General features: G+C 36.1%; 8 protein-coding genes and 1 non-coding gene across 16 annotated transcripts; 6 read left to right on the top strand and 3 right to left on the bottom strand.

Moving 5' to 3' along the window:
- Positions 1-225: 225 nt before the first annotated feature.
- LOC18009316 (carboxypeptidase SOL1) lies at positions 226-3589 on the top strand. Of its 4 annotated transcripts, XM_024156834.1 has the most exons (14): positions 226-294; positions 378-473; positions 616-669; positions 779-835; positions 1031-1126; positions 1211-1333; positions 1499-1603; positions 1774-1820; positions 1914-2039; positions 2121-2223; positions 2310-2372; positions 2554-2637; positions 2739-2802; positions 3162-3589. In XM_024156834.1, the coding sequence occupies exons 2-14, from the start codon at positions 447-449 to the stop codon at positions 3458-3460; spliced, it is 1248 nt and encodes a 415-aa protein (XP_024012602.1). In that variant the 5' UTR covers positions 226-294; positions 378-446; the 3' UTR covers positions 3461-3589. The 4 variants fall into 4 exon arrangements, with proteins under 4 accessions (XP_024012602.1, XP_024012604.1, XP_024012601.1 ...); XM_024156836.1 differs by having other exon boundaries at positions 247-473; XM_024156833.1 differs by having other exon boundaries at positions 249-473; positions 639-669.
- A 988-nt stretch (positions 3590-4577) lies between these two features.
- LOC18007987 (probable choline kinase 1) lies at positions 4578-6844 on the top strand. The gene is made up of 7 exons (XM_006390691.2): positions 4578-5258; positions 5500-5621; positions 5712-5907; positions 5995-6112; positions 6211-6258; positions 6346-6446; positions 6554-6844. Exons 1-7 carry the CDS (start codon positions 4899-4901, stop codon positions 6653-6655), a joined length of 1047 nt encoding a protein of 348 aa, XP_006390753.1. The 5' UTR covers positions 4578-4898; the 3' UTR covers positions 6656-6844.
- Positions 6845-6855: 11 nt separating this feature from the next.
- Positions 6856-6926, top strand: TRNAG-GCC. The gene has a single exon. It is a non-coding gene; the product is annotated as a tRNA-Gly (tRNA).
- Positions 6927-7013: 87 nt separating this feature from the next.
- LOC18008945 (type IV inositol polyphosphate 5-phosphatase 3) lies at positions 7014-15595 on the bottom strand. 4 transcript variants are annotated; one of them, XM_024151873.1, is made up of 11 exons: positions 15450-15595; positions 13162-13202; positions 10261-10313; positions 10023-10158; positions 9799-9930; positions 9505-9577; positions 9222-9326; positions 8248-9112; positions 7970-8154; positions 7773-7881; positions 7014-7617 (listed from the first exon to the last, which is right to left on the bottom strand). In XM_024151873.1, exons 2-11 carry the CDS (start codon positions 13169-13171, stop codon positions 7273-7275), a joined length of 2013 nt encoding a protein of 670 aa, XP_024007641.1. In that variant the 5' UTR covers positions 13172-13202; positions 15450-15595; the 3' UTR covers positions 7014-7272. The 4 variants fall into 4 exon arrangements, with proteins under 4 accessions (XP_024007641.1, XP_024007672.1, XP_006390752.2 ...); XM_024151904.1 differs by lacking the exons at positions 13162-13202; positions 15450-15595 and adding an exon at positions 10434-10483 and having other exon boundaries at positions 9780-9930; XM_006390690.2 differs by lacking the exons at positions 13162-13202; positions 15450-15595 and adding an exon at positions 10434-10482.
- Positions 15596-19483: 3888 nt separating this feature from the next.
- LOC18009106 lies at positions 19484-21792 on the top strand. Its single transcript, XM_006390688.2, has 8 exons — positions 19484-20348; positions 20457-20531; positions 20629-20700; positions 20813-20893; positions 20972-21069; positions 21151-21276; positions 21373-21421; positions 21524-21792. The coding sequence occupies exons 1-8, from the start codon at positions 19500-19502 to the stop codon at positions 21689-21691; spliced, it is 1518 nt and encodes a 505-aa protein (XP_006390750.1). The 5' UTR covers positions 19484-19499; the 3' UTR covers positions 21692-21792.
- On the bottom strand, positions 21764-22627 carry LOC18007986. The gene has a single exon (XM_006390687.2). The coding sequence runs from the start codon at positions 22539-22541 to the stop codon at positions 22023-22025; it is 519 nt and encodes a 172-aa protein (XP_006390749.1). The 5' UTR covers positions 22542-22627; the 3' UTR covers positions 21764-22022.
- Positions 22628-22826: 199 nt separating this feature from the next.
- On the top strand, positions 22827-23353 carry LOC18007984. The gene has a single exon (XM_006390686.2). The coding sequence runs from the start codon at positions 22922-22924 to the stop codon at positions 23327-23329; it is 408 nt and encodes a 135-aa protein (XP_006390748.1). The 5' UTR covers positions 22827-22921; the 3' UTR covers positions 23330-23353.
- Positions 23169-24974, bottom strand: LOC18008865 (hypoxanthine-guanine phosphoribosyltransferase). Of its 2 annotated transcripts, XR_002898060.1 has the most exons (4): positions 24627-24974; positions 24096-24260; positions 23564-23767; positions 23169-23319 (listed from the first exon to the last, which is right to left on the bottom strand). XR_002898060.1 is itself a non-coding variant. In XM_006390685.2 (3 exons), exons 1-3 carry the CDS (start codon positions 24924-24926, stop codon positions 23669-23671), a joined length of 564 nt encoding a protein of 187 aa, XP_006390747.1. In that variant the 5' UTR covers positions 24927-24974; the 3' UTR covers positions 23451-23668. The 2 variants fall into 2 exon arrangements, 1 of the variants encoding a protein (XP_006390747.1); XM_006390685.2 differs by lacking the exon at positions 23169-23319 and having other exon boundaries at positions 23451-23767.
- Positions 24975-25122: 148 nt separating this feature from the next.
- Positions 25123-26398, top strand: LOC18009024 (MRN complex-interacting protein). Its single transcript, XM_006390684.2, has 4 exons — positions 25123-25230; positions 25330-25642; positions 25763-25939; positions 26128-26398. Exons 1-4 carry the CDS (start codon positions 25177-25179, stop codon positions 26370-26372), a joined length of 789 nt encoding a protein of 262 aa, XP_006390746.2. The 5' UTR covers positions 25123-25176; the 3' UTR covers positions 26373-26398.
- Positions 26399-26406: the final 8 nt, after the last annotated feature.

The following is a 26406-nucleotide window of genomic DNA, read 5'->3' as shown; positions in this document are numbered from 1 at the left end:
CACCGCAGATTGATTACTTCGTCATTAATTGCGCTTGATTTGAATTCGCATTAAAAGAAGAAGAGAAACTATTTGCGACATAATTTGGTATTGAGCTTGGCTATTTATATCTTCGAAGATCACATTTTCGGTTCAGATTCTAGTTGAGGTTTATGCACAACTGCATACTTGTTTCTGTATATCCAGTGGCTTGGTTAATCTGGAATTTGTGTATTGATTTTTTTTAGGTGATGGAAATTATAGTTTTCATGGTGCTGCGAGGCACTTAATTGCTCGAGAAGAGCCTCGACCGAGGTAATATCGTTTGGGGAATTCAAGCTGTTACTGGTATGTTCTTACTATCTGTGTGATGATAGCTGTGTTTTTATATCTCAAAGTTTGGAATTAGCTCGAGGATACATGACGAATGATGATCTTGAGAAAGCAATGAAGGATTTCACCAAGAGATGCAGCAAGATCTCAAGATTATACAGGTAATTACTTGGCTGATTGATGTGCCCAACGGAATAATCGTTTACAAATCAGTAGCTGGCATTTTCCCAGAGTCAGTATTCTTGATTTGATATGAATTTTTTTATGGTGTTGTTGATTTTGTTCTTTATTTCTCTCTTTGAGGGTTTTCTGGAACGTGCTTTCAGCATCGGAAAGAGTGTCACTGGCTTTCCTTTGGTAATGCACTCTTAGCTCTCAAAGTTGATTCTTCTTGTTTTACAAGTGCGTCGTAAGATCATTATCGATAATGCCTTGTTTTGCTTGTTTGTGGCTTTGCCTTTATTAGTGGGTCATAGAGATTTCAGACAGGCCTGGAGAGATAGAGGCTGAACCTGCATTCAAGGTTATAATTCTGCTCAGTTATTTATGCCTATACATGCAATCTTTGAGATATTTTATCACCACTTATGATTTTTACTGCTTAAAGCTTGGATGACTCATTTATGCTTTAATAATTCGATTGGATTCCATTCTGATAACTGGCTGGTAGTGTTCTTATTTTCCTGGAATCTAAATAGTTGAATTACTTGTCACGCAGTACATTGGAAATGTACATGGAGATGAACCTGTAGGGCGTGAGCTCTTATTACGTCTTGCAAACTGGATTTGTGATAACTATGGGAAGGATCCATTGGTAAGTGAGTTTTGCTTCTTTCAATAATACTTCCAAAGAAAAATGTTCTGCTCATATACTGATATTATCTATCTTGTTATGCAGGCTAAAATGATTGTAAATAATGTTCACCTTCATATATTGCCATCATTGAATCCAGATGGCTTTTCAGTCAGGAAACGTAATAATGCAAACAATGTAGATCTAAATCGCGACTTCCCTGACCAGGTGATTTGTCTGACAGTGATTTTCAAAGTCATAAGTAGCATTTTCATCCATGCTCGGAGTATTCATGATTGCTGTGATTTGCATGATGGTAGTTAAATTTGGTTGAATTTTATTCGTAGTCATTAGTCACGTTTAGTTTGCTTAACACATACCTAAATGTTGCAGTTCTTTCCCTTAAATGAAGACTTGAGTTTGAGGCAACCTGAAACTACGGCAGTTATGACTTGGTTGAGAGATATACGATTCACAGCGTCGGCTACTCTGCACGGGGTAATTTTCCAGACATTTTTCTGTATCAGGCTTGTGGAGACTATCTCGTCTCAAATTTGTCCAGTTTGAAAGATTACTTTGAAGAATCTCTGAGGGGTTTGATTAAATATTAAGTAAAAAATCATGATTCGATGTGAAGAAAATATTTGTTAAACTGTGGTTTGTTACAGGGTGCCCTGGTCGCAAATTTTCCATGGGATGGTACGGAGGATAAGAGGTATTTGCTTCTGTTCAAAATGGTTTTGCACATAATACAAAGCAAAAATTATGCAATGCAAAATAATGTAGCTGTTCTGTATTTTTCTTGCAGGAAATACTATTATGGATGTCCTGATGATGAGACATTCCGGTTCTTGGCACGTATTTATAGCAAATCTCACCGTAATATGTCATTGAGCAAAGAATTTGAGGAAGGAATCACAAATGGAGCATCCTGGTATCACATCCGATTCACTTCCTTTTGCCTTCTCCAATATATGAGTTTCTTGGTTAATGCTTTAAGCAAAACGCTCTACAGGTACCCAATTTATGGTGGTATGCAGGACTGGAATTACATACATGGAGGATGCTTTGAATTGACTTTGGAAATAAGTGACAACAAGTGGCCTCCTGCATCAGAGGTCTATTCTTATATTCGTTTGTGTAAACTGGTTCTCTGTACATTGTAGGTAGAGGCTAACTAACAGAGTTCGCATCTCTTATTCAGCTTCCCACCATTTGGGAATACAACAGAATGAGCATGCTGAATCTTGTTGCAAGCCTAGTGAAGGTATTACCTTATGAATCTTTTTTCTTTTAGAACCTAACATATTGTTGTATCGTTTAGATTGAGCTGCTAGAGATTAATTTAAATTTTAATGGAAGATTTTCTTCGGTTTAGACCTTTATTTACATTCTTTTACTTATTTTCTTTAATTTTTATCAATTACGCCCTCAACTCCTTACCTTAGACAGGAGTTCACGGACGGATCTTTTCCTTAGACAAGGGAAAGCCACTTCCTGGGATTGTTGTGGTCAAGGGAATTAACTATACGGTATATATTCATACTAACCTTGTTTTCTAAAATTTCCTTAATCGATATTCTGAGAATCTTGGTAGCTCTTCTGTACTCATTGTAATCCTTATGCTATTCAGGTTAAAGCTCATCAAGCGTACGCAGACTACCATCGCTTGCTTACACCTGGACAGAAATATGAAGGTCTGATGTTCTTTCCTTCACATTCAGCATCAAATACGTGTGATTATGTTGGTATTAATACGAGGACCACAGTATAGAATTGAGTTACTTGCAATATCTATTTCAATTGAGTTTTTATTAGTGTGATATTAGAGCTCTTCACAGTCATAAGCTGATAATAACAATTATTACATGTTCGGTGGTTTTCATCTTATGCTTACAAATCAACATATTTTCTTTATAGTAGTAGACAGACCATTGCCCACTGTTATAAGCTGACGATGACAAAATATGATTTCTTTTTCTTTTCTTTCATCTCAAATCCTTTTCTTATTTATGATTACTTTGCCACAGTTTAAGTTTTCTTTACTGATTCGCAGTAACGGCGTCGTCTCCTGGATACAAACCGAAAACGACAAGTGTTTGGTTAGGTGAAAACGCAGTTACCGCTGATTTCATACTTATCCCAGAAGCAAGTTCCGGAGGCAAACTACTGAGAAGCAACTGTGACTGTAACTGCGGTCAGCCGCTTTTAACGCACTTTTTCACGGATACGTATAACGGAATCACGTTTACGCTTGTTGTGGTTGTAGCGTTCCTGTGTTTTTTGTTGCAAAGGAGAGTGAGATTTAACCTATGGAAGCAAAGACAATCCTCTAGAAGATCAATAACAATATGATGTATAGGTATAATTACACAACTTTTTACTTTAATAAGCAGAACCAGAATCCTACCCCCTTGAGCCCATTGTTCGTGTAGTTTGTTGCCGATTAAACATTTTATTTGAATCATTACTTTGAAAGAAAGAGTTGTACGTCTGTGTTTTTGTGTTCGATCTCATCTCTTGATATCAAATTATCTTAGTCCATTAACCAAAAAAAAAATAATAATTCAAGTTTGTTGGGATGTCCCTGTCCTCATGGATCTTAAATGTCTTGTACTATACGTCACGAGTGCAACATTGTCGCCAAAATTATGTCATAAGGATAAGGGACACTAAATCTTGTTGTATACCGAAGAAAATTCAACCTGATTAAAAGTGTTTGATTGTTTTTCTAAAGGCAAATAAAAAGTAAAAAAAAACGTTCACATATGACCGAAATTTCAAAGTCATACCTAAATTAAAAGATAAAAACCTTTTGAAGTACAAATCTATTTTTGCTGTTATTATACATAGCTTTCATTTAGATTTTCTTAATACTTTTATGGACATGGATTTTTTTTTATCCTTTTGCGACCTGACTTTATTTAGAAAGTAGTATTCTGTTTGTATTATAGAAAAAACCTTTCCTTTTTATAGTTAAATCATATCTATAAACTTTTGACCAAAAAAAAAAAAATCATATCTATAAACTATCATGCTGCTATATAATAGTGTTCTCATTTCATAACCATTTTTTTAGTATTTTTTTTCCGCTTCTCAACGAGTATAGTTGTAAAGTGATTTTTATTTTATTTCAAAAGAACAATCATTTAAATGAAATTTTCAGTCAATGCAATATTTTCAGAGGGAGTAATAAATTTTGCACATCTCGGACATTCACTGCGAGATAAAGGTTGACATTGACCTGTCACAACAACTGTATTACCTTTTTTTTAACAGAAAAAAAAAAACAACTGTATTATTTGCATTCGTTGACTTCGACCTTAAGCAATGACCGTCTGGTTACGCTGTTTGACTTACCGGCCATAAATATCCCACATGTTCATTCCTCATTGGCACGAAAAAACCGTCGGTCACGAAAACCGTTTTAAAAAACACCGTAAGCCCAAAAACCCAATTCGTATCACACACGGGACAAACAAACGACGAACGGTGAAATTACGTGTTTCCTTTATCCATCCATCTTTCTGGGTTTTTTTTTTAATTTTTAATTATTCTATATAACTAAAATACCCAGAAACGTAATTTCGTCGAGTTCCAACTTTCAATTCCCAGATAAATTCTTTTCCATATAAAGAGATTCCAAGATTTTTGTGGATAAAATCTTCTCTCTCAGAGAATCTCTTTTACTCCGTCGAATCTTCTCCACCTTTTTCCTCCTGGGTTTTCATTTCTCTGCAACAACAGAAGAATCTCAAATCTCTCTCTCTCTCCTCCCAAGAAAAAAGAAGAAATGGCGATCAAGACGAAGAGTAGTCTAATTCCGAGCTGTGCATCACCGGAGGATCTGAAACGCGTTTTGCAAACGCTAGGTTCGAGCTGGGGAGACGTGGTTGAAGATCTGGAGCGTCTTGAGGTTGTTCCGTTGAAAGGAGCCATGACGAACGAGGTTTATCAGATTAGCTGGCCTACCTTAGACGGCGAAGATGTTCACCGGAAAGTTCTTGTTCGGATCTACGGAGACGGCGTCGATCTTTTCTTTAACAGAGACGACGAAATCAAAACCTTTGAGTGTATGTCTCACCATGGTTATGGCCCTAAGCTCCTTGGCCGCTTCTCCGATGGTCGCCTTGAAGAATTCATCCACGCGAGAGTACGTTTCCTTCTTCTTCATCATCTCTTTTTTCCCATTTTCGTTTCTTCAAAAAAAAAAAAAAATTGATTTTGTTTTTCGGTTCCAAGGAAGAACAGAGGAGATAGAGTTTTTTAGTTAGTCGAATCAAAGTCTTAGGCTTTATTGTTTGTGTTTCAAGAAATCTCATGATCAAGAAAATATTAGAGAGGGAGATTTGTGTATATGACATAAATCTTTGTTGGTTTGGTTCGTTCACCAGACTCTTTCTGCAGGTGATCTCCGTAAAGCAGAAACATCTGATTTCATCGCAGCTAAGCTAAGAGAGTTTCACAAGCTTGATATGCCTGGTCCAAAGAACATTCTCCTCTGGCAAAGACTCAGGTAAAAAAACAGAAAAATATTACAAATCTCATTTCTTTATATAAAGCATCCTTTTTTTTTTCAAGCTAAATTTGTTTATCAAATTTTCAGGAATTGGCTCAAGGAAGCCAAGAACTTGTCTTCACCAATAGAGATTGATGAGTTTCGCTTGGAAGCTTTGGAAGGTGAAATCAACTTGTTGGAGGAGAGGTTGACTCGTGATGACCAAGAGATCGGTTTCTGTCACAACGATCTTCAGTACGGTAACGTCATGATTGATGAAGAAACCAATGCTATTACCATCATCGTAAGCTTTTTATGAGCTGAAACTTTTCCTCTCCATCAAGAAAGTGCTCTGTTTTCATCAGTCTTATGTATCGATTTTTGATTGCAGGACTATGAGTACTCGAGTTTCAACCCAGTTGCTTATGACATCGCCAACCACTTCTGCGAAATGGCTGCTAATTACCATTCAGACACTCCTCATATCCTTGACTACACTCTATATCCAGGTTCATATCCATAAACATCTACGTAATATGTTACTAGGGGTAGTTTAGAGTCTGATTGTGTGCGTATATGTGTGTGTGTGGAATGATAAAACAAACAGGAGAAGAAGAACGGAGAAGGTTCATCAGCACATACCTTGGCTCTACAGGTTTTTGTCCTCTTGAAGCATTAGTTACTTATTCACATCTCAAGAAACTCTTCTCTTAAACAAAACCTGTTCCTCTTTTTGTTTCAGGGAATGCAACAAGTGAGGAAGAAGTGGAGAGGTTGATGAGTGATGCAGAGAACTACACTTTAGCAAACCATCTTTTCTGGGGATTATGGGGAATCATCTCGGTTCGTTCTTCTCTTTTCCTTCTTTTGTCTGAGCTCTTGAAATACTTTTATGCTCGAATGTTGGAACTTCGTAGTAATCTCTAGTGTGTGTTGCTGATGCAAAGCAGGGGCATGTGAACAAGATTGAGTTTGACTACATGGAATATGCAAGGCAGAGATTTGAACAGTACTGGCTTAGAAAGCCCCTGCTTTTCAAGGATGTAGAATGATTCACATTGAAGCCAATATACAAAACTGAATTTCTAAATGTTTTAGATGGACAAGAAAGAAAAAGAGTTAGGTGACTCTGTTGTTATTGTTACTTTCATCAGTTTGTGTGTTTTGTTCCCTAGAAAATAGAGGTTTGTAAACTTTCAAAGCAGTACACATGGATAAATAAAACTATAAACATATGCCTCTTCAGCATGAAGCACCAGTGGTCTAGTGGTAGAATAGTACCCTGCCACGGTACAGACCCGGGTTCGATTCCCGGCTGGTGCATTTATTTTTATATTTCTACTTTTGCCCTCAAAAACATACAAAAAAAAAGATGGCCACTGGTGCTGCTAGTGCAAATGGCATAAATCATGGATGTAAAACATTCTTGATTTCATTATTTATAAACTTAATTTACAACGGTAAACCAACACCATAAAGACCAAAAAACTATAAGAATGTGAACGTTACGTTCCCTTCAGTGTGATGCATCAGTAACGACAGGAGATTAAAAACCTATCCGTAGAAAGAGAATGTCTCTTTCGCCAATACTTCATATGCAAAATAGATCAAACAACAACAAGCAACCAACCAAAGTCTCAATTCTCTCTTCTTTGTTTCTTTACTCTCTTTAAACAACTACAGCCACAAGTTCCTCGTTTTCAATCTCTGCATCCGTAAATGTCAAAGCTCGCTGAAGCTTTTTGGCAGAAAACACCTCAACTTCAGCCATGTATATCGCTGTAACCGGACGATGATCCGAGAATAGCTGTTCGGTCCGTCGGTAATGAACCAACCTCATTCCTTTCCCGTAGGATAATACTCTGTCACACCAAGCTGGTGTTCTCCGGGTCCCCTTTCCATCGTTTCCTGTGTACTCATCGGAGTTCGCTTGGTACTTATAGGTCGGTGCAAAATGTGGAGTTCCTTCTGACCATCCATCAAATGCTCTACCTTTCTTGTATTCCTTCACCAGCTACAATACATATATAATGTTCATAAGAAAAGAAAGAAACAACATCTGTTTTAAGTTGAGCAAACTCTATAGCTATGACTGGTAATTCTTGATTTGTGCTTTAATGGCTTTGTAAGATCAAAATCCTAACAGTAACAAGCAAGGGTTATTGTTACCTGGTCATGTTCAAGTAACTTAGACCATTCTTTCTTGAAAATGAGGTCTCTGGTTTTCTCATAAGATAAATTAAGCCGATAGTTGAGATCTCCCAACCATATTATTCTTCTGCAATGAGGTGAAAACAAGATAATGTTATCGAAAAGGGTTTTTGAGTAAAACGATGAGGAGAGGAGAGAAGAAAAAGAAGACAGACTCGTGATCAAGGATAAGCTTGGGAAGTCCAAGAGCTGAGACAGAGTGAAAGATTGTTCTTTTATGTATCTCGTGAACATCTGCATTTCTCTTGATCTGATCAACTTCTCTTTCTCCTGCCGTCAAATGTGTGCATATGAAACAGAAGAACGTCTGGTTTATCGACATACTCACTGACACAGCTCCCTGAACACCAACAAACCCACTTTTTTAAAAAAAAAAAAAATTTTGTAACATAAAGTTTGATGAATGATCTACTCTAATCTTTTATATGTATACCTTGTTACCAATATATCCCATGATGCCAACTCCAACCGTAGAGACACGTACGTTTTGAATGTGTTTTCGCAGGCTTCGTTTAACCCAAATGGTCAAAAGAATCCCAACCATTTGTTTACTCACTAGCCTCACATAAGCCGGTCTACGTTTCCTCTCCATTAGCAACTTCAAGTCCATTTCAGCTAAAGCCAATACCTCCGGTGGAATCCCTTGGTTGCTTCCGGCTACCGACTTAAACGAACTATAAGCCTTGAAAGATTTGGCTGTTTTCAGTGACGTCACTGTCTGTATCGACGGCTGTCTATCGAGAAGGCACGAGGGTCCTAACATGTTCAAAGGAGGCTCCGGCCAGCTCAAACCGATCCTTTCTTTCCCACTTAGCATCCGGTTTAGCGTTTTCATACCGGTTTCAGATGAATCCTCGTTGTGCTTTCTCTCAATGCTATCAACACGTAAACAGACTTGTCTGTCTAGCTTCCTAGGAGAAGAGAACTGTCTCTTGATCTCAATAACCGGTAAACCGGTATTAGGGTCAACGAGGGTGTTGACTTCCCCGGTAACTCCACCGTCGTGCTTTAGCTCGCTGAGGCTTTCTTCTTCTTCTTCCTCTTCGTCTACAGGGTGAACCTCAACGCCCATGTCGCTGTCACTCTCGAAAGCTACTTCTTCCTCTATGACGTCATGTGTTTCCTCAAAAGGTTTGAATCTTCCCGGAGATGGTGGATCACTGTAGCTCTTAACCGCAGAGTTTTTTGGTCTGACTCTGTTCAATGCTTCTCTGATCACTTCTTCCCATTTCACAACTGGTCGGTTATCTTCAGCTCCAAGAATGTTTCCAGCATTTAAAGGTACAATCTCTTGAAAACTTCATACCAAACAAAAAAAAAAAACATAATAAATTTCTTGTAAGAACATATTGAACAGAGGTGGTTTTGTCGATGTCGTTGAGGAAAAGTCAAATTTTTTTTGTTTACCCAAGAACGTAGATATCAGCAGGATGATTAATTTCAATCCAGTCATCAATGTCAAGATCAGAAGGTGGTGATATTCCTCCTACGTTCCACGTACCAACACATACTCTGCACACAAGATTTTTCGTTATTTCAATTCCGACATGTTAGGTCTCCTTTTCACCCAACAAAGTTGAAAAAAAAAGACGAGAAGAATCGAATCTGTACAGTAGTACAATATTAAAAAAAAATATACAATAATAATAATAAACTACATGGATAAATCGAGAAAGGATCAAAATTGTACCTTATTTCTTTGTTGTTAATGTACTGTGCTCTTAGTGTTTCCGAATTCCTTCTCCTTAACTTCAACGGAGCATCTGATTTCAGCAAAAATTAAAGAATTTTAAAGATTCACAAACTCGTATCCATAAGTTTGGTTTTTTTTTTTAAATTTGATATCTTCTATAAGGTTTTTTTCTTTAATTAAAATTTATTCTAAAAGGTTTGAAATTCAGCAAAGGGATTTTCAAGATAGATTATAAAAACCCAGAAACACCCCACAGTGAATCTCATAACTACCTATGCAATTCGGCATTACCATTGCTAGTAAACTCCGCGGCAGCTGCGGCGGCGTCCACGGCGGTGGAAGCGGCGGCGATAGCATCCTCCGCGTTCTCACAAACCCTCGATAGAGTCGATTCTCTTCCACGCGTCCTCGATTCTCCACCATCTGTTAAACCGGGTTTAAAGAGCTTAGATAACCGGAAAAGAAGAACCGGTGTTTTTTAAGAGAAAGAGAAGAGAGAGAGAGAAGGGGGGGACCTTCATCGGAGCTGGAATCATCGTTTTCCTCTGTAACGTCGTCGTTTTCGGATTCGTCTTCAGTATCGGCACCATACTCAGGATCTCTAGCACTTATGTTCAACCACTTCCTCATCACCAGCTTTGCCCATAATTTCTGTGATCCAACATTCAAGAAATAAAAAAATAAAACTTTTTGTTCAGACCCAATCTATATTTTCAGACATCAAAAAGAATCCGTAGAGAGATAAAATCTTACCTGAGATTTCTGACGACGGTAGCTTTTCTTCATCATGCTTGCAGGCTCAAGAACTGAAGACATCGAATTGTAAATTCACTAAAAGAGATATATTAAAAAAAAGGAAAGTGATGAAACTTTTATAAATCTGGATATTTTTTTGTTTTGCCAGACCACAAATCCAAAAAAATTACTTGAGAGAGCTCGGAAACGCGTGAGTCAGTCCTCGTCTTTCTTTTCATCATTTTATGTAAGAAAACTTTATAAAAAAATAAAATAGCTTCTTTTTTTAATAATGGCGTAACAATAATAATACTTGTCTCCTCACGTCATAGTTACTTTTATTCTCAAGTAACAGGGAATTTCAAAACCAAATTCCCATACTAGCGAGTAAGCGTCACGACTTGTGAAAACAAAAAGGAAAAAACGGTTATTTATTTACTGTGTATATTAATGATGTTTATAAGTACTATAGAATAACTCGAATTATGGTCCCTAAACTTATAAGATGAACTTTTCACAAATTGGACCACAATATTTTTAGTTTGTTACGTTGTGGTCATTGATGGCTTTTGTATGACTATTTCTTTATAACCCACTTAAAGTTAGTTTAGTAGGAACTATAATATATGCACACTAGGTACATATTGAACTTGGTATAACAACTACGACGGGATCTACTTTTTTAATCTGAATTCTTGACATACACTTCTGGTCTCACCATTTGGACTTTCACTTTTGGACCGCAACTCAACTGCTTCTCTAAAAATTCTAGTGGATTATGCATTATCTGTTCTTCAATAAGTATATTTGTGTATATATATATATATATATATGTATATATACTCACATTATTAACGTGGTAAGTTTCAAACCGGGTATTTAATTAACAAATAAAAAAAATTAATCTGGAAAGGAAAATCCGAAGTGGTGGCCAGGTAGGTTGGTAACGTGCGTCACTCGTTTGCATAATGCGTATACCACTATACTATACCAACAAACAATTAACTTTCTATGCATATTGTAAAACATTTTTTATAACTATTATTTCTTTTCCTAATGATAACTATATGGATTTTGAACCAAACATCAGGGTAATGCCTAAAACATACAGTATAGAACGCCAAATATATATTATTGTAATTTAAATCATTCATAATTAATGGTGTCGAAGAAAAAACATTTATAACAGCCAGCCATAATTATAATCATTGTGGAGAGACTCAAACTACTACTATTAAAATTGTGATCACGATATACTATATTATCACAAATTTTTGACGAATACATTTTTTCAAACAAAGTATGAGAAAAGAAGAGCATATCCCTTATCGAGTTTGAATTTCTAGGTTGAAAAACTGAAGCAACACATGTTTCCCCAAAAAAAAACAAACTGAAGCAATACACACACAAAAAAAAAGTTTAAATATTAACCACGTTTAATCTATCAATTTTTGCCAGAACGATTCAATTAAGGTACGAATGTGAGGGAGATGTTAAAAAGCAAGTTTATTTTCGGAATACCAAAAAAAGGAAAAAGGAAACCCAAAGGACATGGCGCCGCCAAATTAGTCGATAGGGTGTAAAAGCAATCTATATGAGATCCGGTCCGGATTTCCGGTTAAAGTTCGGTTAACGGATAAGGTGTTCGGGTCGGTGCAGTGCGGTGCGGGACCCACGAAATACACGGACTTGATTACGAAGAGTTGGACTCTATCGGGCCCACCTATCTTTAACTAGAGTTGGTCTACGATGCAACGAGTTTGTTGTTTGTACCCAATCTATTTGTTTCATAGCTTGGAATTTTCACCTAAAATCCAAAATCAGTTAAATCAAAGAATTAAATTACTTTAATTTTTCATTACTTTCAAATTACTGAATATTATCTCAACAATAATCTAACATTAACCGTTCAGCCAGCGCAATAAAATTAAAATTCTAGAAGTTTTGGTTGAAAATATCGTCAGTATTAAATTAATGGAAAACAATCTACGTACTACTTCTGCATACGAGTTTGGCAACTGTCAAAACTCATTTGTTATAGACAAATAGAAATATTAATGGTTTTAGATAATCATGCATCTTTTGATGTCTTAATATTGTTTTCTAGTTATCTTAGATTTAAAGACATTAGGTCGGTCCATCCAAATTTTGATACATCTATTTCTTTTTATTTCTACGAATTTTCGCACTTTAAAAATAGATATCATAAAATTTCGAAATTTTTTATTCAGTCGATAAAATTCAGTCAATGCAAATCTCAACACAATTCATTATTTTTTTATCCTATTACCGATGTAATAAAATCATTTACTCAAATCATGTGAATTGTACTTGGTATTTGTAAGTTTTTTTGTTTTTCTAGTTTGGTATTATTTGACCAATATTTCATTTTCATTAAAATTATGTGCAATCGAATATATATATATATATATATATTGAACTATTTTATAAATGTTTATGTGACTCGAAATGATTAATATTGTATCTTCTAGAAATTATATGTAACATGTCCGAAGCTATTATCCAAAATATTATAAATCCAAAGAATATTTTTTTGTTATAAGGAAATTATTTCTATTGTATATATATAGAATTCTTATAAATGAGATAATTTCTATAAAACATTACAAAATATCAAAACATACAGCCATAAACAATCAGATAAGTATTTCTATGTAGCGAAACAGAAACAATATTAGGACAGATAAGCAAGAAATGCTTATCTCATCCAATTAAAAATATTGCAGATAAAATATTTTTTAATGCAAAATTTATTTAAGGAAAAAAAAAGGAATTATTTCATAAGTTCAATGTTAAACTTTTGAAAACTATTCTCGTGTAATGACTTTATATTATGTTGTTTGACACCATTGTTTTTAACTGAGTATGTATTTAAAAGATGGAGAGGAAGTCAGTTACCTTTTAGCATCTAGTAGTATCCTGATTATCTCACTGTTCACCTGAAACGTGATGAAGTAACAAGAGAAAATTTAATAATTGGTGATTGGGTGCACAAAATTGCATGAGTATACTCTTTATACCAACATAAAGTGGTTTAGATAAACTAAACCCTAAAAGCAGCTTCAAAGTTACGTATTTTCGCCCCTCCTCAGTGTATGATCGATGGGGTCTGAGCGAGGCAACCCAAAATATGTATCTGTGGGTTATATTATTTATTCATGCATACAGCATACGTAATACACAAACACAACTGGCACAATTATATATATCATAGACATAAATTATAAAGGTACATATCTATAAATGTACAATTAGGGCCAAATGAAATAAAAAGGTAATATAGATAATTTTTCGACAAAAAAAAGAAGATAATATAGATAATTTGTCGAAACCAGGAGGAGATCATAGACGTTAAAAAACCATAGTTGGAGATAAAGTCATAGTGCAAGTCACATGAAGCTCCATTCTTTTCTTTACTTTTGTTTGTAAAAGGATATATGAAGCTCCATACTTCATTCAACTCTTATATTCATCATTGGTGGTTTTTCTTAATATTTTAATCACCGATGATATTTTATACTACACTATATTAATTTTCTAAAAACCCTAAACAAACTAAAATAAAACCACCAAAAAAGTTGCCACCAAAACTGTTTTTATTTTTTATTGGAAGTCTTTTGAAATATGGGATAATTTGTATATCAACGGACAACGAGTGTCAATAACTTATTATAATAGTCGATAATTTTAATATGCATTCAAAAAAGTAGCGACGAGGGATGGGTGAGTGACGTAAGAAACAACAATGGAATTAAAAGGCAAATAACAAATAGAGATTGGAGATAAATAGATCATGAGAAAAAAGAAAACATGTTTGGTCCCTTTAGGGATCACATCAATCTTGACCACTACTATCCACAATATAGGCAGTGGTTGCCACTCGCCACCCAAATTTTTTTAGCCAAACCTTTCGTTACACATGTCACTATCTACACCAGTCATTTATATTGATTATATTTTTTTTTGACACGATACTTTGATCTCATCTTAATCAAAATAACTAAAGCGTAGTCGAACTCGAACCTCTGTCATTCAATCAGCTCTTTCATTTTTCAAACCAACAAATCACAAACTTAAGTCAACCTCATAAACCAAAATTTAAAACACCTATTTTTTTTCATTAAATAGACCTTTTTCTCGACGACAAAAAAAAATGGACCTTCTTCTCGAAATGTAGACTAAAAACAATTTGTGAACACTAATTACATTATTTTTCACAAAATGCAGAGTCTGCACCAAATGATATTTAAAAAAAAACCAAAAGTATTTTTTTCTAGTTTGAACTGAATAACGACAAAATCGAATATTTTTAGGTTGCATTTTTACCACGACATCTTTTGTCTTTTTATCCTAGTGGGAACGTATATATCACTTTAAACTCAGTCATGTTGAAAATGACATGAAAGATTAAAGATTCTAGTCCAGTCAACTACTGTCTACTCTTCGTAGTGACTTCGAAATTTTAACTGGATACATACTTTTTCAAAGTTTCAACTGGATACATATTTGCTTAAGAACAATGATTTGAAATGTATAAATTTGCCCGAACATGTAATGTCATGAATAACGGAAAAGGCATCAGAATTTTTTTTATTGTAATGCTGGACAAAGACAAGAAAAAACACCTTTGGGAATTAAATCACACAATAGATAAGCTATGATACAGAAATCTCATCTACCAAGTTATATTCTAGTAGTAAAGATTGTGTCGATAACGAGCCAAGTACTAACAAGTGACTAAATATATCTTTATTTGGGAACATATATTGGTCCCAAGCAACAAGTAACTTTGCTCTTCTGTCTACTTGTTTTGAGACTGTAGATGAGGTTCACACAAATATTCCATATTCATTGCTGACAACAAAAATTTCCATATCCATTTTAAAGTAATAAATACAAAAAAAAATCTTTTGATACATAGAAGTAATGAAGAAATAACCAGATTGGTAATGTTTATTGGATTCGGAGAAGAAAGTTTTCATAAATTGGATCTCAATTGGAACATTTCTTCTCATCAGTCATTCTATAAAATAATGATTTCACTTTTAGTATGTTCCATGTACTGTGATTTGCTTAAGACTTAGATTGTGTTCAGATTAAACCTATCCAAATGAGAACACTGTTTGAACAATATTTTTTTTATATAAAAAAAGTCTGAAATATAAAAGGAGATCAGATGAAAGTACCTATGGGCTGTTGTGACTTTGAGGAGATGACGAATTGGAGAAGAAGATGAAGAAGACGACAGAAGCAGAAAAATGAAAGAGCGAAAGCAATTAATGCTTCTTTGGGTCTTTTCTAAGTGTGAATGTGAGCTTTCAATTTGGGAAGGTTAAAACAAACTCTTTCTTCCTCCGACCTTTTTCTTCTCCATTTATATTTGTGTTTATATGTTGACAAAATAAAAGTGTTTATATTTGCATATAATATTTTTTGTATTATATATTATTATACATCTCTTTCAGCCTACATCTTCCCGCCACGTGTTCTTCTCGATAATTCCTACTCTCTTATAGTCTTACCATTTGTTACAAAATAAATTGGTTTTAATTTCCAAACTATAAATGATAAAAGTTATGAAAAAGATGTATGAAGGAAATATTGTTGAGGAATATCGTCTTCTATTTTTGTATTATCATAGCATCACCGAAACTACTTTTCTTTTGTAAGTTGGTTGCCTACCATTGTAGTAAAACAGTAAAATTTGGACATGAAGTCAACACTTGATTTCCCATTTAGTCCAGATAGCTAGGGTTCATCTATTAATTAATGTTTAGAGGAATATATACATAAAATGTTTAAGAAATTATGAGGAATAAACCAATTCTTTAAAATAAAATAAAATATGAGGAATGAAAAAAACATGGAAATAATATAATTGAAATAATATGTAAAAAGTGCAAGAGATTCTGAAAGTTTTAGGGATTAGAATTTAGACTAGAATTCAGAATCCATCGGCTATGAAAAGATATTTATGTAAAAAGTATGAATCGAACAAAAATTTAAGAAAACTATTTTTATATTTAAGAAAATATATGATGACTTCATTTCGAAAATTACTAACTAAAGTTATAAATTTGGAGATATTCTTACAGTTATATAAAAATTTAAAGGTGGGTCTTGTTTTTGTTTTTCGTATGCTTTGTAAAACTATGTTCATTTTTTTTTGTACTTCTTTGTTTAGCGACAAAAAGCTGGAAATATTTTCGTTACTTTTTCACTGCGTATGACAACTGGTAAGAAATCAGAAATTTCCGGGAGTAATAGTGCTCTACATTTGCCTTTTTATCTCTCTATAACACCAAACAGTCACATCTCTACTTTAACCGAGAGGGGAAACGAAAAAACCAACGTAAACCGGTGGCACATTAACTTAATTAATTTCGCCGATTGGACTTCCGGTTCGTGTTACCACTGCTTTATGGTAGGTAAATCTTAAGCACATGTCATTTGACTTCAAAAACCCTAAATTAACGAGCAAACTTTGATTCATTGTTAAATTTTGTCGTCTTTACTGTAGATGACATGTGTTTGTTTTTTGGTTCAACCACAGGACATGTGTTTGTTTGATCTGTAGTTAGTCTAAACTGAAAACCTTAATTTCACAATTTATTTGTTTTTCATTCTTTTTTTTTTATTACTGGAAGAAGAGAAGAATCGGGAAGCCTGTGACTTATCTTACATCAGACTTTCATTTTTCTAAGTTATCTGTACAGCGATAATTACGCCTTCATAAATTTTATAATTTGGTTAATGGACGCCAACATATACATGAGACAAGTGTAAATTATTTATCAAACTGAACCATCGTCCAACATATATATAAAAAAATATCGCATCTACGATAACTCCTAAAGTCGAGTGCGATATTATATTACGTTTAAAAGTAGACTTTACATCTTGTAAGCCTACCTTAAAATGTTACGGAAGGTTGATATATAGCCGAATGCAGTCTACTCTATAGGCTCTATAACCACTAATCTCAATCTAGGAATCTATTTAATTATTATTGTTCTATATATGTGGGAGCAATATTAAAATCTGAATTTCTGATGATGCTAATCAGCGAGCACTACAATATTTGGCTTTGTGGTCTTCGCCGAATTCCTGGCAATTTTATAATGTGTTTTTTATATGATTGACAATGACTCATTGATTAATTAAAACATTCAGAGTATAATTAATAGTATTTTCGTATAGGTGGCAAAGCGATGATTAATCATAATTGATCGGTGGGTTTTAATTTTATTGTCTTCATGATAGTCAGAAATCAGAATTATGTTATATATAAACTAAAATTGAGTTAGTAATTTGCGTAACTGTTGGGTTGTTGTCAAGCTAGAACTTGACCATCATCATAAACAAGTATCATCTCACTCTCCAGCTTTGTAATAATTTACGATTTGAAATCATGCAGTTTGTCTAATCATTGTCTAGTGTCTATTAGTTTCACTATATTCCGAATTTAATATATGAACAAAACTTCTCTTTCGTTTATTCAAAACAAAAATAATACAACTTCAAATTTTGTTTTATTGGAAAGTAATGTGAGTACTGTTTTTTATTGGCCGACGCAAACGATTTTTAAGCCATAGAGCTTAAATTATTTTGAGACTGAAAATATATTATAAATACCAGTACTAAAATAGAAAGAAAATATCATACACTGGACAAAAACATCAATTTGAAAAACCAATAATGTTAAATTGTAGGAGGAACAAGATTCAATAATAATTTCTCCACACAACCAAAAATAAGTTATTGATCCTATTGTAACCCAACCCAACGTTAAAGTCATTAAAACGATGCCATTATAAAAATTGCAAAGCTACCACATAAACAAACAAAAAATACAAAATAATTGATCATTAATTAACAACCGGGTAGGATTGCCTAGAACTCCAAGACGGCACCGAATAGCCTAACTCCACTTAACAATCAAAACACCTAATTCTAATTTATGTTGTATGGAAATTTCGTCCAATCACATTTAACATCTCAAAATTGTTTTAGAATTGAAATTTTCATGGATGCGTACGTTATTCCTAAAACAGTCTAAGTTAATACTAATTTGTAATCAACGATTCTATATTATTTTGGAAATATCGGTTCCGATTTTGAAAGCAATATAAATTCTGTATTTTGAAAACGTAAAAAGTAAATAACTTGAAAACTTAGAGATATTTTGTTATTTTCTTAAATTAAATAAATAAAATCAATCTAGTTCAAAAAATATGGATTGTTGCTTTAGATTTATAATTTTACCTTTCTTTACAAAAAGGATTTATAAACCTATATTATCTATGAATAGGGTTTATCTTCTTTAACAAAAAAAAATGAATAGGTTTATCTTGCTTATAAGTTATAATATGTAGTTATATAGTTATGGCTGAAGACTATTAATTATACACAAGATAAATCCGATCTATTTATCATGGATTTATCAAACAATTTGTTTAAGTGTGATTGATGTTTGGTGTTTTATTATATCTTTTCTTATAACATAACGTACTCAATGCAACCTCCCAATATATACCTAAGAGATAAGCATTTTTTCGTTATAGAAACGCTGGCAATAGAATTAAACAACCAAATTTAATTATAGCTCTGAAACTATGTAACATGTGGTGGAAACTAAAGAGCAAAGATTTGTTAAAAAGGAAATAACGACGTCGTCACGTAGATGTCAACTCAGCTCGACGCTGAAAAAAGGAGCGACACCAGCATCAACGCAACAACAAGGCCACAATTGTAACAGTTTTTTTTTTTTTTTTTTTTTTGCTATGACACAATTGTAACAGTTTATAACATGTGGTTTTATGATCACTTATCATTTAGGCACCGTCTAAACGTCTTTTTTGTAAAACTGATCGAGACCTTACGAAAGTTGGAATCCAAACCAAGAATGTTTATTAGTAGAGTCTTAAGACGTTATTCATTAAAATTGAATCGCCGACCACGTGAGTTTAATAAATGCGACGGTCCATTTACTTACAAGACTGGTCCATTCTTATTTGACACATAACCGCACTATTAATTAGGTCCATTTTCAATGTTGGGCCTATCATAAATGTTGGACATCTATGGGTTACATTGTCACATTTGAAACTTCGTGTCCGATTTGATAAAGTTTGTTAAGAGAAAGGACATTTCTTTGAAGAAAACTGGCGTAATGGAAAATGGATAAAATAAACCGTTTGAAGAAAAATTATCTGCGCGGCGGATAAGAGAAAAAGATGCAAACGCTTCTCAGTCAGCCATGTAAGTCTCTATTCACTGCTTCTTCTTCTTCATCGTCGATTCGTTGCTCCGGTTATTCGAGAGACTGTATCTACTTGAAAGCATCGGAGAAAACTTCGCAGTCTCAATTTCATAGAACCCTAAGCCCCTTTCCGTTTCGTCATTTCGCTATTTGTCGCGATTTTGCTGTCCGGGGAGCTAATGGGATCAGATTTTGCTCGCGAGACGGCATTTCCGATGTTCAAAACGGAGGAATCGTTTCTGAGAAGGAGGAGGAGGAGCTTGAGCTATTGAACAAGCCCAGCCCTGTACCGAAATCAGACGGGGACGAGGAGAAGGAGGATGGAAAAGCAGACGACGACGAGATCCTGGAGCCGTTTCTGAAATTCTTCAAACCGGAAGGAGGAGAAGAAGAAGGCGAATCGGAAGTTTCCGAGGAGAGAAATAGAGTGAGCGTGGAGTATTACGACCCTAAACCAGGTGATTTTGTGATTGGTGTTGTGGTTTCGGGTAACGAGAACAAGCTCGATGTGAGTATTGGTGCGGATATGTTGGGAACTATGTTGACGAAGGAGATACTTCCTCTGTATGGTAAAGAATTGGACTATTTGCTGTGTGATTTGAAGTACGATGCTGAAGAGTTCATGGTCAATGGGAAAATGGGGATTGTTAAGGATGATGAAGAAGACGGTGTTGAGATTGCGGAATTTGCACGGAAAGGCAGGCCGGTGGTGGAGATCGGGACGGTGATTTTCGCGGAGGTGTTAGGGAGGACGTTGAGTGGAAGGCCTCTGCTTTCTTCTAGACGATACTTCCGGAGAATCGCTTGGCACCGAGTGAGGCAGGTTCTTTTCTTGTTCCTTGATTCCATTTTCTGGATTCAAAAACTGTTCTTGGTTTGAAGAATTAACGTCCTATAAGGATCTAATGAAGAGTGAATTGTTCTTTTGCAGATCAAGCAACTTAATGAGCCTATTGAAGTGAAGATAACAGAGTGGAATACAGGAGGGCTTCTCACCCGAATTGAAGTACTCGAATTTTCGTTTCTTTAGGGGCTTTACATGTTGCTTAGACTACATATCTTTAAGTAGATAATCAATAGCTTTTTTGTTGGTTTGATTTCAGGGTTTGAGAGCTTTTATTCCGAAGCAAGAGCTGGTGAAGAGAGTGAACAGTTTCACCGAGTTGAAGGAAAACGTAAAGCAAGAGTTTCTTCTTCTGCTGTAACAATTGGGTTTTTCTTACGTTTAGCCACAGCAAGATTTTGGCTTTACCGTTCTGCGTTTGCTCAAGCTTTTTCATGTTACAGGTGGGTCGTAGACTCGTTGTGCAGATTACGCGATTGAACGAAGACAAAAACGACTTGATACTGAGTGAAAAAACAGCCTGGGTTAGTTTCACTTCTATGGCTTGCTTTTATACGAAAAACCAACGATGAGACTAATGATGATCTCGCATAATGTCTCAGGAGAAGCTGAACCTTCGAGAAGGAACGCTCTTGGAAGGAACAGTTGCCAAAATCTTACCATATGGAGCTCAAGTCAAACTCGGGGAGAGTAGTAGAAGGTTAGTTCAAGTCTACTCGTTATTATTCTTAGTGACTAGTAGTTTTAAACTCATTTCGTTTGCCAATATATGTTTCCACAGTGGACTGCTACACATTTCGAACATAACTCGCAGAAGAATTGGATCGGTGAGCGATGTGCTTCAGGTGGACGAAAGCTTAAAGGTTCTGGTTGTGAAATCTCTATTTCCAGACAAGATCTCTCTCAGGTAAAAACGAACCTTAAATATAAACGCAAATTCCAATATTCAATACTCCTCAATAACAACTAAAACCTCTTTTCTTGTATTGTTCTTGTTCTACAGTATTGCAGATCTCGAAAGCGAACCGGGTTTATTCATCACAAACAAAGAGGTACAACTTGCAGATAATTCTATTAGAAAGTTTTCTCAGTTTTTACAAAAAACACCATTCATATCCCTAATCTAATCATTAAACTGTGAGTTTGTCATGTAGAAAGTATTTATGGAGGCTGAAGAGATGGCAAAGAAGTATAGAGAAAAGATGCCTTCGTTGACTACAAGCGAGATTTCTGATCGTCCTCCGATCACAAGCAGTTTTCCTCAGGGCAAGGATGAAGAAATCTATGCTAACTGGGACTGGTTCAAGTTTGAGAGTCAGTGAAAAAATTACAAATTCTGATACAAAATGTTGTACAATTCGATTTTTGTTTTGGATTATATGTTAAGTAAATGATTTTGATCGTTCGTTCTTCTTCAAAAAAAGCTTGTATTTTTATACAGAAGATGCGTAAGACGAAGCTCACTGAACTAGAGAAATTTAGAATAAACTCTAATCCAAGAAAGAACAATAAAGGCAAGGTTCACTCAATTTATTAGAGCAAAGCACACACAGATGATAAACAATGGCTCAGTATCCAAATTGTATTCGGTGAAGAAGAGAAAATTTCCTGCTAACCTCTTCCTTCTCCAGAGAATCAACATCATCAATCATATCATTCGTTCAGCTGCTGAAGCTCAGCTTTGAGCTGCTCGATCTTTAACCCCATGGATCGCTGCAGGGTCGCTCTCTCTTTCTCTGTTACCTTCCCAAGCAAACCATCGAACATCTCCAAAACCTCCGCCACGGCGGCTCTCGCGCACTCCGCCTCTTCGTTGAAGTAAACCGTCTCCTTCGCATCCATCGCCATTTCGATTTCCTCACGCGCCTCAGCGAACTTTAGATTGATCTCGTCCACCACCTTGTTCACATCTGGCGTTGAGCCGCCGCTAGAGTCCGTGCCAAACCTCCTTCGATTATCGTGGGGTAACTTGTATGAAGCGTTTGGGATTCGGATTATTCCCGAGAGGCTGGATATCGAACAGGGAGACGGTGACGGAGGTCCGATATGACCGGAGACATCGGCGAGCGAGTTTATGGGAGCCGGAGAAGAAGCAACGCTTAGATTCTGAGGAATTCGGAGAGACTTCCTGGTGAATAAGTTTCGGAGAGTAATTGCTGAGTGAAGACGCATGGTTTCCTCTGAAGTGAATCCGCCGATTAGGTCTCTCCGAGATTCTGGCGGTCGGCGGCGTAGATAAATAATTTGTTCAAAACTTTATGATTGCCTACAGAAGGAAGAGGAAGAAGAGATGTTGCTGGCCTAATGGGCCTCATAATTAGGCCCACAATGAGGTCCATAATGGCTCTGGTTGCACAAAAGTCAAAAGAAGACTGGTGAAGGTCAAACTATTAACCAAACCACAGAAGCACCTGAACAAAAGCCAAAAGCTTCTCACTGACCCCTCAAATGGCGAACCACTCCATTTCCATTTCCCTACATAAACCCTCTTAAGCTCAAAGACACCGACCCACAAACCCTCGAACGCAATCTTGCCTTTTTGAGCCACATCAATGGCTCACACCATTCCACCACCATCTAAAAAACAGCCGCATACAGTTTTGAGTTTAGCCGCAGCAAAAAATCTTCTGGATGGATTTTCTGTGTTTGCTTCTCGTTCCAAGAGGAAGCTTCGTCGTTGGACTTCTTGTTATGGCTCTCGAGATCATGAACCTGTTATACATCTCCAAAATGACATGACCATGATGATGATGAACAATGGTAGTGTTTATGATCCGTACAATGGCGAACCAAGCATGCTGCTGAGTGGGGATCAGAGACGAGGTCCGTTGTGGCAGAAGAACATTCTCATGGGAGGAAAATGCCAGCTTCCAGATTTCTCCGGCGTTATCTTGTATGATTCGGAAGGACTTGTTGTTCCTCCGGCCAAGAACTCTCTTCCTCTTCTTACCTGGAAGTAAAAAAGAAATAAGATAGATCCCTAAGAAAAGCTTAACCTTATTGTCCGAGTTTATCATTTGTTTGTATCTATTCCTTGGGATTTAATGTATGGTATTGTTCTATGATTTTTATAACTAAAAGTTCAATGAAATATATGTATTGTGTGAAGCTCTTGCTGAAAACATCCAGAATAACACACCACACACACATGCATTAGCTTGTGCATCAGAATCATTGCCAAAGTGTAGTATTACTTTGATCTACTGCTTTGAACAACAATGTCCAGGGGCAAGTCATAAAATATCTCATGATCGTCCAGTAACTTTTTTAAAGTATGAACCGACTTCAGTTCATGTTTGTCACATGTAATATTCAGGCTTCAATACGCCAACGTAAGATAGGTTGCGGTATTGCTCTGCAAAGTCCATGCCATAGCCCACGACAAATTCATCTGGACACTGCACATAATCAGAAGGTACAACACATATTCAACGCAATGCCATGAAGCATAAGAAGCAACTTAAGTCAGGCTAGTTTTCTAGCCCACCAAAGACTATTTTTGTTTAGACAAGCATAGGCATACCACTGCAAACAACTGAACAAGGAAGAATCTAATAACATTGAATATGCAGACTCCAAAGAGCTGAATATTCTGGTTATGTTGGCTTAAGCATTAGACGGTTAAGAAAGTCTTAGTTATTTATTAAAAATTCTGAACCATATGAAACTCCAAAGCACTCAGAAGGATGTACAAATTTGAGAGGAGAAAGCGAAAAAGCAGCTTACTTCAAAACCACTGTAGAATTTCCCGTTTCCAACCAGCTTAAAATGAACCTTTCTTCTTGATGGCTTGTCGAGTAGAGTGCAGACTGAAACCGACGACGCCTTTTTCAGTTTCAGGTGCTCTATTAGGCAGTTCAGTGTATTGCCAGTATCCACAATGTCCTCGACCTTTAACAAAAACACATAGCTAGTTAACAAAACAGGCAGTGAAATTTCAAATGCTTGTCACAAAATGACTAGCAAGACATCACCAAATGTCAAAACAACAAAGTGATCAATCTCCAGTGTAATATGCTTATCACGTTACGTTTGGCGTATCGCTATGCTCTTCAAACGTCTAAATTCCAAAGAAAGACTTAGTTTTTAGTAGCCACCACACAGAAATTTTAGTCGTATAGATTCAAACTTTCCATAACATCCATATGAATCTGAAACTCAAGATCTAAGTACTGAACACATATTACCCAATTCCAGATCCATCACGCATAGATGAGATAAAGAGAACAGTTAAAGCGAATGGAGATGATTACTTACCAAGATAACATGTTTGTTCGTGATGTCCAGCTTTAAGTCAAACGAAATTCTGGGAGTTCCACTGGAGACTGTACCTGAGCCATAAGAGTCTGCTCTGATAAAATCGATGGAGATGGGAAAGTCAATTCGCCTGACGAGATCGGCCAAGAAGAGACAAGCACCGGTGGCTACGCCGACAAAAACAGGCGACTCCGATTCGCCGGAGAAATCAGAGGTAATCTCGGATCCAATTTGATCCACCCGCTCCGCGATGACTTCGGCGCTGAAAAGCACTTTCTCTATGTGCTTCTCTTGCGACATCGTCCTACTTACCTCCACCACGAGATTCAGGATTTGGGTTTTAATGTTAATCGCGACTGTAAAAAAAAAACGCGGGAGGTTAAACCAAAGCTAACCATACCCGGTTCAAAATAACCTGAAATTGCCAAAGATTTTGAATTTTCAATTGGCGCTCGAACCATTTGAGAGAACGAAATTGAAATTCATTTTAAACACAAAAATCGAAATCCCTAGAGAGCAGAAGAAAAGGCGAAGAAGAAGAAGAAGGAAAATGGCGAATATTGTCTTCCTCGCTCTACAATGTTTCGAATGCTCAACTATGCAGGTCAAGCTCACTCGCTCTTTCTCATTCTCCATCTATCGATGTTCGTATAGTTTAAGGTCTTTTATATCTTTTGGGAATTGTTTTTTTGGGGGATCGTAGGTGAAGCAGAAGAAGAAAAGCAGCAACAAGTGGGTTTGTGTGATTTGCAATCAGAAGCAATCGGTAAGGAAAGTGTTTGCTCAGGGTTACAAGGCTAAGGAGCTTCGTTTCTTCGTCCAGTCCTTTAATATGTCTCGTAAAGCTGCCGATGAAGAGGCACTGGCCGTAGCAGATAAGTATTTGGAAGAAGACGTCGAAGGAGAAGAGGTTTCAGATATTCGTGGAAAGAAGCGATCTGATTGGACTGAGTATCTCGATTCCGGTTCACCTATTGATCGCCGGAGATTACCTGGAGAAGACGACGGCGAAGAAGGTATTGATGGCTCTAAATCGAATGATTACTTGAGAATGTTTGATTTGGATTGGTATGTTTGCATCTTGAGCGACCAATAGATAGAGAGATACATTACTCGTTTTCGACACTTCGTTTCAGATCTGAAAATTGTGACTGAGATGCCGAACAACATGTTTAAAAGGGCCAAGCTAAGCAAACACTCTAGTGCTGGTGGATCATCATCATCAGTTACAGGAGGCGGAGGAGAAGACAGACGGGAATGCTTCAAGCCTTCCTTCTCCAGACGAAGCATCAAAAAGACAGATTTTCGTCCAGGTAAGAGGAATTGTGCTACACATATTCGCGGATTTCTGATTTCATTTCATATCTCAAGACAAGAAAGTTGTACAAATCTCTTGTTCGAGAAAAGCCGCTTCGAATGTTGTTTATTGACATGCACCAACACTGATTTGGTTCAAGGGGCTAAATGGTATATTTCTAACTCCTATCCTTCGAATGTGCAGATGAACTGATGACGAGGAAGAAGGATATAGAACAGAGAAATCTAGAGCCAGCAAGAGTTTCTAAGCCTGCTTCGAAATGGGACGCTTACTTGATTGATGATGAAGGAGAACATCCAACAGCACCACAATTTAGTGGAAGAGAAGCCTTGAAGGATGATGATGTAGGAGAATGGGACAGAGCAATTATGGATATAAGTTCGCAATATCAGATAGTAGATGACGAGGTCCATCCAGATTTCATGTAATCAAAGATAGCCATTTTCTAATAATCTACGGCCT

The sequence above is a fragment of the Eutrema salsugineum genome, unplaced genomic scaffold, assembly GCF_000478725.1.
Source record: "Eutrema salsugineum unplaced genomic scaffold, Eutsalg1_0 scaffold_9, whole genome shotgun sequence".
Classification (NCBI taxonomy): Eukaryota; Viridiplantae; Streptophyta; class Magnoliopsida; order Brassicales; family Brassicaceae; genus Eutrema; species Eutrema salsugineum.
This window is presented reverse-complemented; position numbering and strand designations above follow the sequence as displayed.